This window comes from Mycotypha africana (assembly GCF_025528875.1).
Source record: "Mycotypha africana strain NRRL 2978 chromosome Unknown BDF20scaffold_12, whole genome shotgun sequence".
Classification (NCBI taxonomy): domain Eukaryota; kingdom Fungi; phylum Mucoromycota; class Mucoromycetes; order Mucorales; family Mycotyphaceae; genus Mycotypha; species Mycotypha africana.
In genome coordinates, this window is record NW_026515736.1 from 504,039 (window position 1) to 516,742 (window position 12,704).

Genomic DNA, 12,704 nt, shown 5'->3' on the forward strand with positions numbered 1-12,704 from the left:
CGTGCACCATATCGAATTCCATTTAGCCTAACAAAATTCCATATTGCGAATTGATGCAACGACTCCTTTCTAGAAAATTTGATTCTGCGGATCGTCACATCTGTCATACGACTGAAGTGTCGCCAATTGGGAATTCTATTTACTTTCTTTACACTTGTCCAAGCAAACTACAAGTCTGGATATTGGTATTTTCCGCCTTCATCAATCCAATGTATAAATACTTTACGGACGACCTCCTTCAATTGCTCCGTCGTACTAGCCAACTTGACTAGTCCAATCTTACCCATATCTATCGCTCCCATTTTCCTGTCTCTCTGTTTCTCAAATCTTCGCCTGTACTTTGCTTGGCTTGTGGCAGGCCCGTTGAGGCTTGTAGATTTCGAGACAGCCGCCTCATTTCTTCTCGTGTTTTTGCGTCTGTGTCTCGGTTAATCTCTCGCCTCGAACACGGTCTCACTCTTAGAATAACAACGTGAGCTAGTTTCCTGTGTAAGATTATATCTTTTTGCCTTTATTGAAAATCACTCTTAGCCTGTTAGATTTTAAAAAATCTCTCATCTAAACTTATACCTAATCTTCTTCTTCCCTCATAACGACAATAAGAGGACTTTGTATAAAACCAATGCCTTAAACATCCCTTGTCGTTATTTACACCGCCTGCAGCTCCCTCCATCTGTCTGTGATCTACTCTCAGACGTTCTCAACCGTCTTCCTACCCGTCTGCTTGAAACTCCATCTCAAGCACAAGTCTGGGCATTTCGATGTCCCGTATTTTGTCACATGTTGTTTGAACTCGACTACTTACACCACTCTCATGAGCCGCCCACAACTCCTCGGTTAGGGCATCTATTGCTCGACTCGTTATCCTCTTCTCCCCCTCCTCTCAATAGAACATAATCCTTTTTACCCTTGAGCCCTAAGGGGTCTTTAGATACTAGTTAGCCTTTTGAGCTGCTCGTGTTCATTGGGCTTTGAAAATTGAAAAATTGAAAATTTGTAATAAAATCCTTGTTTAAGCGTATTGCAGGTTCAGAACCAAAAAAGTAAAAGCGGAGAGCTTCTGGTATATGGCAACACAATTTAATGAACGTTACTTGACGATTAATATTCAAATCTTTCTTTTTGAAGAACAGACCAACCATGAAAGAGCGAAAGGTTATTGATTTGAACCATGGTACTTTCATGAGCACAGATACCTATGGCTATATCATTATTTGCTGTGCTCCGCTGACTTCTAGGTATGGTTGCTGGGGAAGCTGTCAATATTTTATGATAGTGTGGTCTGCTAAAATCAAAGCTGACAAGCTGGTTGTGCGCTTTCTCCTCACTTCTGATTGCTGACAAAGGTAATAAGTCACCATGCAATTCAATATCTGACGTCTGTCCTGTTATAAAAACATGAAGATGAAACGTTAGGTTGGATGTACCAAACAATTGTATGTAATGTTCCAGCTCTTCTTTAAAAGCATAAAACGTATCTGTTTATCGATATAAAACAAAAGGTCAGCATCTTCAATCATTTTTAGTCGGTTAATGACCGTATTTCACCTATAGTATGAATGCTCCATATCAAATCTAGACATCTTGTTGTCTGATTATTGTCTTGTATTAGACCGTTGCCATAATACTGCAGTACAGATAGCCAAGGTGTGATGCCCATACCCTCAGCAATGAGAAAGACACGCTCGTACCATGTGAACTTGTGGCATTGAGGCTTCCCTAACGGCTGGCTTATCCTTATTTTCATGTTGACTGCTTCATCACCGATCGTCTGTGATGTGTTGGCTGATGCTGTTACTTTTCGTAAGAGCTTGCTCGTTTGCTTTCCTTGGCATTTAACATAGAAAATTGCTCGATCGTTCTCCACCCGACTAATAGAAAAAGGATGGGCGAAAAGTAAACTCTTGGCCCATGAAGATTGAAATGAAAGAGTCATAAACTGGCCCGGAACAACACTTTTTGCAACAGTCGTTGGTAGTCTGCACGTGAGCTTTACAATATGGCCAGGCAAAACATCCATACCAACTATGTCCGTTGTATTTGATCGTTGCATTTGATCTACGATCCAAAAGAGTGCCACTGCAACGTAGAACGTAAAGAACAGTTCATGATGCATAATACCAAATAAAATGAGCATGGAAAATGCTATCAAATGAGTGCTGCGAAAGAATCGATAAGAAATGAATTTTCGTACAAAAGAGTGCGATCCAATCATGAGTAGGCTGAGAGAGGACAATAGGATCAAACCTGTAATTGAGCGCACACTGAAGTATATAGATAAAAAGGATGATGAAAATGGAAAGTCTGAAGAAGAGGATGTAGTCGTCGGAGTGAGTACCGCATTAGGATGAGGCTGTAAGTGAAATGTAGCATGGTATAACGCTTCCATAAAGGCGATCCATCCGAACCATGCATGCCAGGCGATCGTTTCCTTCACACTGAATATATATCGTTGGAGAAAAGATTGTCTGGCTGACAATAACACAGAGAAAGCAATATTAGTTATGGCAAGCTGAGCGGAGGCCGAGGATACTCCGCGCATCTTGTTCTCAGTGGAGCTGCTAAGAATTAAATAAGAGTTGAACGTAATGATCGTGCTGATCTGCAATAGTTGCAATAGAGAGATCGTGTACAGTTGAAAAAGCCTCCATTCGTAGTTGAGCCAATAATGGACATTGTGTATGCCTGTTTTTCGTTTGCTTTTGTTTGCACGGGTAGTATTTTGATAAGACGAATAAGCTCGATAGCTTGCTAGGACGAGTCCAATGATTAACGTCAAGAGGTATATATAAAAAGAAGTTTTCAAAGGGGATTCACTATGTGAATCGGAGCCCTGCACTTCAGTTTTTGAGAGCGTCGTTGCTGTCTTTTCTGACATGTTATCGTCAAAGGGTATAGAGTCGAGTACAAAGTACGAACTGAATAGTAAGAGCAGAAGTACTATACTTAAAATGATGACAGACAGCAACCATAATTTGGGTATCATAACAGACAGAAGGGAAGAAAAGTGTAAAATGTCAAAGTACGATGTGAAGGAAGTGCCAAGATTGAAAGTGGGGTCGTGCAGAGAAGAACGAGCCAATCAAAGTGAGCAGTTACTAGGCACACAAAATGGGTGGTTTGTCCTTGGTTTGGTGTACCAGTGATGTGTGTGTACATTAAAATGCCCTTATTTGTGCTGCGGAAGTCCTCATATAGAAGCATACCTTATTGGACAGTTCGCTTTCCTTTTTCGGAGCTGAAAGACAACTGCTTCAGCATGAATTCTGCAATGGATTTTTTTTCCTTCACTTTCTTTCGATTTCGCACCCCTTCCGCATTTTCTCATTTTTCCCTTTATTTCTCGAAAAAAGTCTCATTATTCTTTCTTCACTATTTTTATTCTTTATTTTTCTACAATAAAAGCGTAAATAGCGAGTTTTAAAGACAAAACGAAAAATGTCCTCTACTGAAGAAACCAAGACTGCTTCTCCTGTCACCAACAATAGCGAAGTCTCTTCTGTTCAACAGCACGAAGAAGACCTTAAGGTAAAATGCTTGTAGGAAATTGACAATACGCGAGGGAAACGTGTAGAAAAACAGGACTTTGGGCAGAGAAAGAGTCACATATCTTTCAACATTGTACATAGAGTGGTTTCCTTATGATAGAACATATAACTCACTTTTACTCTGTTTTTGTCTTTGGAAATGGCGTGATTAGGTCTTTGTTGGTAACTTGAGCTTCACAACGACCGATGAGTCTTTGAAGGCCTTCTTTGAAACTGTTGGAAAAGTGTAAGTACGCCTGCTTTTTAAATTGAATCAAAGAGATGACAATGGTGTTTCGGAAAAGACAATGTATCTGAACTTGACAATCCTGCTTTTGTAGGAGCGAAACCATCATTGTCAAGTATGGCAATAAACATAAAGGTTTTGGTTTCGTTGCTTTCGAAAATGTGGAAGATGCCGAAAAGGCCATCAAAGAGTTGGACAAAAAGGAATTGGATGGTCGTGCTATTGACGTTCAAAAGGCTAGACCTAAGGAAGAATTGGCGTCAAAGACCGGTAGTAACTCTGATACCAACGAAAATGAAAGCAGTAAAAAGTCCGCAAATAAGAAATCCCATAACCGAAAGAGGAGATTTAACAACAAAACACGTAAGGCTGTAAGTACACATTGTAAGCAAAGTTTAAAAAAAAGAGCCTTCGATAAAGAAAGCACATGATATAAAAAATTGCATAAATGTGTGTTTGTTGCAGTGCTGGGTTTCGGGATTACAACCTTTTATCGAAGAACAAAAAACATCATCAATTTCTCACTTATGATTTCAATTGATGATTTAGAGAGCCAAACAACAACAACAACATGGTTCAGAAGGTGATGAAGAATCTGAAGGTGCTGAAGAAGAAGGAGTTAGTAAGAGTGATGCTTCTAAAGAGCCAGTAAAGACAAATGAGAAGAACAAGGATCCAAAGTCCGAGAAAGAGCAAGTCAACAATACAGCTGAATCCAAAAAGGAGACTGCTGCTACTAACGCTCACAAAGAAGATGGAGTAAAACCAGAAGCTGTCGAACCTGTTACCTCTGTAGATATTTCACCTGAGGAGCCCAAGGAAACTCAACCCAAGACTTCCGTTTTTGTAGCCAATCTCTCTCGTCGTATCAAAGCAAGAGGTTTGAGAGCATTGTTCAAGGATTACGATGTCAAGTCTGCTATGGTTGCTTTGCAATCAAAGTAAGTAGAAAGGATGTGATAGCGTTTTCAATGAACAGCAATAATGGTTGCTTACCATATTGATCGTCTTTTTTTTCTTTGAAATGTCAGTGGCCGTTCAAAGGGATATGGTTTTGTTGAATTAAAGACCGTAGAAGAGATGGAAAAGGTTTTGAAAGAAATGAACGAAAAGGAAGTAGATGGTCGTGCCATCCAACTTTTCGTTGCTACTTCTGAAAAGAAACCTTCTAAGAAACCTAGATATTTCAATCGCAGAGGATCTTCAACAGCTAAACGAAGCAGCGATAACAATAAGAATGAAGACAGCAAAGAAAAAGATGATACGAATGAAGACAATGCAGACGACACAGGAAACAGTAACAGTGGTGAAGAAAAAGAACAGGAAGGCGAAGTAGGTGAAGACGGAAAGCCAGCTATGAAGAAGAAGAATAAAAGAAGAAATAGAGGATATAACAGTAAAAGGAAATCCAACAATAGTAAAAAGGAATTGACTGATAAAGAAAATGAAGGTGTCGATGCTGCTAAGGAGGCTGATGTGGCCGTCAAAGAAGTCAAAAAAGAGGATGCTGTGGAGGCTGCTAAAAATGCCGATGAAGCTGTCAAAGAAGTAAAGAAAGAAGATGGTGTTGATGCAGCCAAGAAAGCCGATGAAGCTGTCAAAGAAGTAAAGAAAGAAGATGGTGTTGATGCAGCCAAGAAAGCCGATGAAGCTGTTAAACAGGAATAATTGGAAACCTTAACTCTTACTGATCGCTAAATAATCCTATGGATCATATCTGCATATACTATAAATTGAAGTTGTAATATTGTACAAACATATATTGTAATAAAGCCTTAGTTTAATTAGAATCGTACATCAACCTTTTTGCCCATCTGCTATTTGATGAAGCATGGCTAAGTGAAATATCCTCTAGCGAGCTATCTCGAAGGAAACATGATACAGTAAAGTATCCTTCACCATGGAGTATTCTCAAAATTGTATGGAATTCTTCATCCCAACAGTGTCCTGAATACGCTGCTAGCTGATGTCCTTGAAGTTCTAGCCTAATTCTAGGTTTATCTGCATGTAACGTTCAATGCAGCTCACATAGTCGTCAACAGTTATATGGGTAGCAGCTTTGATAGTTCTGTTGCTAAAACTGTCAGTTGAAATCAGCATATGCCCTGTAATACAACTGTCTGCCTCTGCTTAAAACAACTCAAATACTCAGCATTGGATCCGCAGCCTATTTATGCTTTGTTGCGAACTGTAACGTCGTCCATGAAATACTTTCACTTTTTGATGCTTATTTAAAAGGATCCAATATACCGCTTATTCATTTGAGAAAACGCGTAGTTATCCTACCAACGCGAGAAAATCGTTATAATAATAACCATCATCTCTTTTTTTCTCCTTATGTATACTCTCTTTCAAACTCACAATGACGTATAAATTAGCCAGCTAAATCTTTGATAAAGAATCAATTTTAAAGCTATTATCCATTTTTTCAGTTTTACTGGACTTTTTTCATACAATATCTTATTCTAAAATACTTGCTTTGATACAAAAAGAAACCATTAAGCTTTATTGTTGTTCAGAAAGATTATGAATTGAGTTTATTGTTGAAATGATGCTTGCTAGGCCAAACAATGATGTATTTTCTGTTTCAAACGATGAACTGGAGCATAGAAGGTACTGTAAAAGCATAGAAATCGCTTTAAAGAATAGAGGCCGATCAAAAAAGAAAGCTGTAATTAATGCGTCGCCAACACGTCAAATCTAATTCGCTATTGGCGTGACAGCGCAGGGCAATTGAAGAAGTCTGTTTTTTCTTTTCTCCTTTTTTTTGTGGTAGCAGACAACGAGAAAAGCTTTATTCTTTGCTTCTTTTTTCAAAGGAATGGTTTTGGCACCTTCTATTAATGATAATCGTTCAAGTGCACCAAGAAACAACGGTAACGGTACGGCACCGAGAATAAGGCGACAATCAGGTATCAGTGATTTTTTCGCCAAATCAAAACCCACATCTGTGGTTCAACATCACAGGCATCCATCAGAGAGCTCTTCCACTAGACTCCATACAGCAACTATGCAGCAGCGGCAAAGAAGAGAAAGGGAGCCATCATTTAGAGGGCCATCCTTGCACGTTAGGCAGCAATCAACAAATAATAACATTAGTATGACAGCATCTGGGAAACAGATTGACCATCGTACACGTGTAAAAAGAGAATCAACACCTGTGGGAGCTTCGAATGTACTCAGTCCAGTGCAAGAGAATAAAATTTTGAGCGGTGTAGTCGCTTGTTTAGATGTTAGGTAATGACTTGAAAACATCTGCCCAGTATTTGAATTCTCAGTTTGAAGCAAACTTTCAAGCTAACCTTATTTCAAAAGGACCGATGATGGTGACGACGTTTCACTTAATTTTGAGCGAGCTTTGCATTCCATGGGCGCGAAGGTAAAATAGTTTATTTACTATGGTTCTTTAAGAATCTCTATTAATGACAAAAACGAAATCGCTTTACGTAGACTCGTCGAACATTTAGCGGTAAAGATGAAGGACGAAACTGCATTCGATTTCGTATAGATATAGGAAGCTTACTTTGCATATATAAATAGATTCTGTGACACACTTGGTTTACAAAAATGGTTCAGCAGCAACATTAAAGAAGGCTATGAGCAAGGATGTATTTATTGTTAATTTGTTGTGGGTTTCCAGATGTAAAAGAGAAGGCAAGCGATTACCAGAAGCGGATTTTTTGATTGAAAAACCACAAGGATTGGTTTTAACTGGAACGAAAAAGAGAAAATCGATGGAGCCAGGAAAAGTGAAGCCGCTGAATGATGTGGAACCAACTCGTATGTTATGGCTCAAAAACTATGTTCTTCTGACTTTTCATGCACTGACCCCAATTTCATTTCGTTGATATAGCATCTACCTCGAGCGATGGATCAGTAGATGATGGATTGATTACAGAGAGAATTGAAGATTTAGAGCCGAGAAGGAGAACAATAGCCACCACTAGCTGGAGAGTTAAAGATTTCAAAAGATCGAACGAAAGCGAGTTAAGAAAGAGAGAAATAGCAGCACTAGCGAGCGACGAAGAAGATGAAAAGGAAAGATTGGCTCCAGCAAGGTTTTCATTACCGGCCTCGGTTGAATCGATCGCAGATAGACATTCATATAAAAGACCTAAGCCTGCACCAGCCAGCGATACAGTGATCCCCGTCCATCCACCTAGTGTGCAAATGAAAGAACAGATTAAAGCACGTTTCTCAATAGGACAAGCTCGTGACAGTAATCCAGATGACAGTAGCAAGGCTGATCTTGATGCATCTAGACTGTCTCTGAATTCCCCTCCTATTTCGAACGTCTCTACACCAATTAAAAGGAAACGAAGACTAACTGGATCCCTACCTAAACCGCTTGCTCATAACATTACAACTTCTACTAAAACTCATACTGATATTGGAACCGTCAACAATAATGACAGTAAAACTAATAGCAACAGTACTAACGTTCATTTGATACCACAGTTTAAAATATAGAATATAATCATAAGTCAACACCCGCAAGAAGAAGCTGTACGAGCAATAGCCTCTTTATTCTATTCACACATTGATATTAACATTTCTTTTATCTCTCGTATACCCGTTGTATTTATCGCAGTTCCATGACCAACTTTTTTGAAAAGAAATGAGCTCTATTGAATAAAGTCTATTTAACTTAGGATTAGTTACAGACGCTTTATTTTGTAATCGCAAGACAGATATGAGTTATACAGGTTATATGACGACTATTTGGCATGTTTAATACAGAGTAGCTAAAGATTCCAAAACTTGAATTACTTGTTGTGCTGTATTGACATGCCAATTGGCATGTGTTTTCTTTTCGGAAGGGCCAACTGTGATTGAGAATATTCGTTGCTCTTGCATTGTTGAAGTAATATCATCACCGTTAATACTTGATAAAAATGTTGGCGAGGGTATCTTGGATCCAGAAGGACATTTCGCCTTAAATTGTCTATTTTGATAGCGAGCTGCACTCAATGCGCGGAACATGTCTTCGTCTGTCTTATCATCACCAGCACACATAATAAGATCTGTATCAGGATTCTTTGCAAGAATTCTCTTCACTATCTCACCCTTGTTGATAGACATAGGTCGTACTTCGAGATTTTTCTTGCCAACTAATATCTCAACAGGGTATTTAGAAACAATCGCATTTTCTAAATGATTTTGGCACTCTTTTGCTTGGAAAGCTCTAGTTTGATTAAGTAGTGTTAATGATGTATTTGGCCATGTAGTTTTTGTCAAGATAATGCTCTTTTCAAAACAAGTTACCCATATTCAGCATCAGCCATTCTATAATGCCATGTAATCGAGGACTTTTTATGCTCTACAAAGCTGCCTTGTGTTCTTTCCGTATAATAATTGAATATTTCCTCCACATCGGCTTTCCAGCTCATGTCAATATCGTCAACAATACTAATCCATGCATCAGAGCCCACTGCTTTCAAGTAACATCCGTGTTCTGCACTTAACCCAAGATTTTTAACATTGCTACCTAGCCATTCATCCAGAATGGCTTGATCCCTTCCGGATACAACCCATACTGTATTATTGGGATCGTTGCATAACACTTGTAAAGCTTTCAGCATCTCCGCCCCTGGCTTGGCATCAGAAGGAATTGAAACAATTGGAGTCAAAGTACCCTAAGTAAAGTATGGAAGATTGCTTAAAATGGGCTTTAAAGTATGAAGGCTAGTAGGATTTAAACCATGTATATTTTTTACATCGTAGTCAAAGAACATAACTCTCTTTTTTGACTTCTTGTAATCAGTGAGAAGTTGCTGAACATCCAGAGTAGGGGTTGCATGTGATCGAAGCTCTAATTGCTCACTTACACTGACCAATTGCTTAATGAATGAATGAGCCCAAAAATCAGCTGTATGACTTGTAACATGTTGATAAAGCCGCTTTTAATTCAAATCATGATATAGTTAGCTATCTTTCGTATAAGCACCTTTCACATTTACTCTCTCAAGATAAAACTCTTACTTCGTGTCTAGTGGTTTTATCTTCAGTCAACATAACAAGGGCTTCATTCATCTGTCGTGCCACTTCAGCATAGTCGTAGGGGTTCACCAATAAGGCAGCGCCAAGAGAACCAGCTGTACCCGCAAATTCAGAGAGTATCAGAGGTCCAGGTTCTGACTTTTCGTGTTGACAAATAACGTACTCATACGAAGTAGTATTCATGCCATCGCGACTGCAAGTAATTAATGCCAAGTCGCCCACTGACAATAGCGCATAATATTCATCACGATCAATGTCTTGGTAGTAATAGTGTACTGGCACAAACTCCAAAGATCCATACACAGAATTGATATGACTAACAGTTTCAGAGATTTTGGCTTCTAATTTTGAATGATCACCATGCGTAGGCGTAGCCACTTGAATTAACACAGCTTTGTTACGCCATTCCGGAAAGTCCAACAAGAATTTTTCAAATGCATGTAGCTTTTGCAGTATACCCTTTGTACTGTCCAGCTTGTCACGTCCGACAATTATTTTTTTGCCTTGGTACATATCACGAATAGCATTCATTTTGAGTTCAACGCCGGGCTGTTTACTGAACTGAGTGACACGATGACAGTCGATACCGATGGGGAAGGCACCTACAGATACAATAGTGCCATTGAAGTTGACACCTACTTGCGTCGTTTCGCAACCGAGTACCCGTGTACATGAGGAAATGAAATGTCTTGCATAGGAATACGTCTAGAATTTTTGAACAAAATAACATAAAGTTTGAACCAAGTTCTAGACGTTCGTCTCTGAAGCAATTCTTAAATAGCTATCTGGTATTACCTGAAAGCCTACTAAATTAGCGCCAAGCATACCTTCTAGAATTTGATTTCGGGCTATACACGGTCAAGCAATAAATCATGGTTAATGAAGGTAAGAGCTATTAAATTTAGCTGAATTCTACTTTTACTTTGTAAACAGCGAAATATCTCAGAGCTTGGAAATGTCGCATGGATAAAAATCCCAATGATGGCATCCGGAAATTTTTCTCGTATCATTTGAGGCACCAAAAGTAAATGATAATCGTTAATGAAAACTATAGCGTTGATGTATTGAAGCGGATTAGTGTTTTTCAAAGTTCTGTTTCATCAAACTCTTGTTCTTGTCACTTACTGATATCATTTGTCTGGTATCTTTCAATAACTGTATCTGCAAATTGTCTATTGACAGCAACATAGTTATCCCAGTGACGCTTTTCTGCTCGACTGTCACTGGAAGAAGTTTGAACCAAATAGTGAAAAACAGGCCACAGTACTGAAAAGGTTTATTTCATTCTTTTAAAGTTAGAGTTTTTCCCCTTTTTCTTTCTTTTTTTTTTTTATTAATGAACTCATTGTTTATTTGTTGATTTACATTACCTTGTTTACAATAACCTTCATAATGGCCGTGCGATTTATCATCTAAAAAAATCGGTACTATATGACCCGTCTCCCATAAAAGTGATCTTAACTTTACTCTATCTTCCATGTCCAACTTGTGATTGATGTCTTTGCGAGAGCCCTCTTCACGTATAGGACCTGTCCAGCCGATATGGATGGTTTCATAATCTTTACGCAGGCTTTGTAAGCCTGCATACAAAGCTTGATGGCCTCTTCTCTCCACAACCGTCCAGTCTGCTGCGTGAAACTTCATTCTTAGAGTGATACCGCGGCGATGATGTCGAGCCAATTTTGAAATAGGTGCAGCAGAAACGGGATCCTTTGCTGCTGCTACTGCTGCTGCCGTTGCAGTGCTATCGATGCTGTCAATTTCTTCATCAGTTTTTGTTTCAGTAGCACTAACAGATTGAATGGATGAGCGAGGTGTCATAGGTGGTGAGAGAGGAATTGGACTTTCTTTCAAATGCTGATGTGAACGCAGAATATTGTAAGGGATTTGATGTGTTACATTGATAATACGTCCCTGAATATCGGGAGATTGCCCTGATAAAGGTAGATAATGCGCTACTTCTTCAGCGGTAAGAGGATTCACTGGCAATGGTGCTAACATTCTATTTGACGGAAAGCTAGAAAGGGCAAAGAATTCACAACCGAATACTAAGAGTAAGAGCGTAGTTGTTAGTAAGAAAAAGGACGATACGCCAAATAAATTGTTTGAACGTCTATTTATACTGCCTCATGGCTATACCCTTTTGTCACGGGGTTCATGTATTTCCATGAATGACGAGAGACAAAAGCGGATCTCGAATAACCTTAACACAAATGATCATGATGGTACCTTGATCAGGTTCTTCCATATTCTTGATTCCTGAATAACTAAGAAGCTTTCAATAAAAGGTGAATATAAGTATTGTAGTTTGCTTGTGAAACACTGTTCCCATTGCTCTTAATCACTTTCTTGCAGCAGTGAACAACTGTAAACTCACTCAATGAGCATTTTAAAGGGTATGTAACGTATATATATCTGTTTTACAATGAAGACAATTAATGCAGTTGTATTTCTGTTTTCGTCACTCAAAATTGCTCAAACCTAAACTTATTCGTCCCTTTTCCATGCGTCAGCTGAACAATGCTGAAATCCCGCCTTTTTCCCTCTCCAATGTAATTCAGTAATCTGTTCATTCAGTAGAAGTAGGCTTTCCTTTTGAGTTCCCCTATTGTTGTTGGTTAAGGTATTTTATTAGAAATTGGTCATTCTGTACATGTATGTACGCCGGCATTTTACTTAAAAAGAACAGTACCACATCGGTAAAAAATCAGAGCAAGAATTGCGATAGTACAATTATACAAATTATTCAGTGTACTCTTAAATTCTGGCTATCAGCTTTATAAAAAAGCACAGATAAAAAAAAACGCAAGACCAGGAATGTTCGATATTATAATGACAGTGCCCACTGACTCTAAATACCATAATAGATGAGTATATTTTCAACTATACTCTTCTGACTTGCAGAAAATAGTTGTTAGCTTCCATTACTT

The 12,704-nt window shown here is 38.7% G+C and overlaps 4 protein-coding genes across 4 annotated transcripts; 2 read left to right on the forward strand and 2 right to left on the reverse strand.

The window, feature by feature from the left end:
* Positions 1-806: 806 nt before the first annotated feature.
* On the reverse strand, positions 807-3,016 carry BDF20DRAFT_895805 (uncharacterized protein). The gene is made up of 2 exons (XM_053082468.1): positions 1,549-3,016; positions 807-1,478 (listed from the first exon to the last, which is right to left on the reverse strand). Exons 1-2 carry the CDS (start codon positions 2,984-2,986, stop codon positions 1,102-1,104), a joined length of 1,815 nt encoding a protein of 604 aa, XP_052931792.1. The 5' UTR covers positions 2,987-3,016; the 3' UTR covers positions 807-1,101.
* Positions 3,017-3,304: 288 nt separating this feature from the next.
* BDF20DRAFT_895807 (uncharacterized protein) lies at positions 3,305-5,569 on the forward strand. The gene is made up of 5 exons (XM_053082469.1): positions 3,305-3,528; positions 3,701-3,774; positions 3,869-4,145; positions 4,324-4,715; positions 4,806-5,569. Exons 1-5 carry the CDS (start codon positions 3,439-3,441, stop codon positions 5,440-5,442), a joined length of 1,470 nt encoding a protein of 489 aa, XP_052931793.1. The 5' UTR covers positions 3,305-3,438; the 3' UTR covers positions 5,443-5,569.
* A 572-nt stretch (positions 5,570-6,141) lies between these two features.
* On the forward strand, positions 6,142-8,375 carry BDF20DRAFT_175362 (uncharacterized protein). The gene is made up of 5 exons (XM_053074854.1): positions 6,142-7,011; positions 7,090-7,153; positions 7,225-7,243; positions 7,315-7,554; positions 7,628-8,375. The coding sequence occupies exons 1-5, from the start codon at positions 6,596-6,598 to the stop codon at positions 8,242-8,244; spliced, it is 1,356 nt and encodes a 451-aa protein (XP_052931794.1). The 5' UTR covers positions 6,142-6,595; the 3' UTR covers positions 8,245-8,375.
* A 130-nt stretch (positions 8,376-8,505) lies between these two features.
* BDF20DRAFT_827746 (glycosyltransferase family 20-domain-containing protein) lies at positions 8,506-11,775 on the reverse strand (the record flags this gene model as incomplete). Its single annotated transcript, XM_053078188.1, has 9 exons — positions 8,506-8,959; positions 9,040-9,410; positions 9,492-9,674; positions 9,757-10,479; positions 10,570-10,622; positions 10,697-10,822; positions 10,900-11,040; positions 11,145-11,504; positions 11,619-11,775. The coding sequence occupies 9 exons, from the start codon at positions 11,773-11,775 to the stop codon at positions 8,506-8,508; spliced, it is 2,568 nt and encodes an 855-aa protein (XP_052931795.1).
* Between the last annotated feature and the right edge of the window lie 929 nt (positions 11,776-12,704).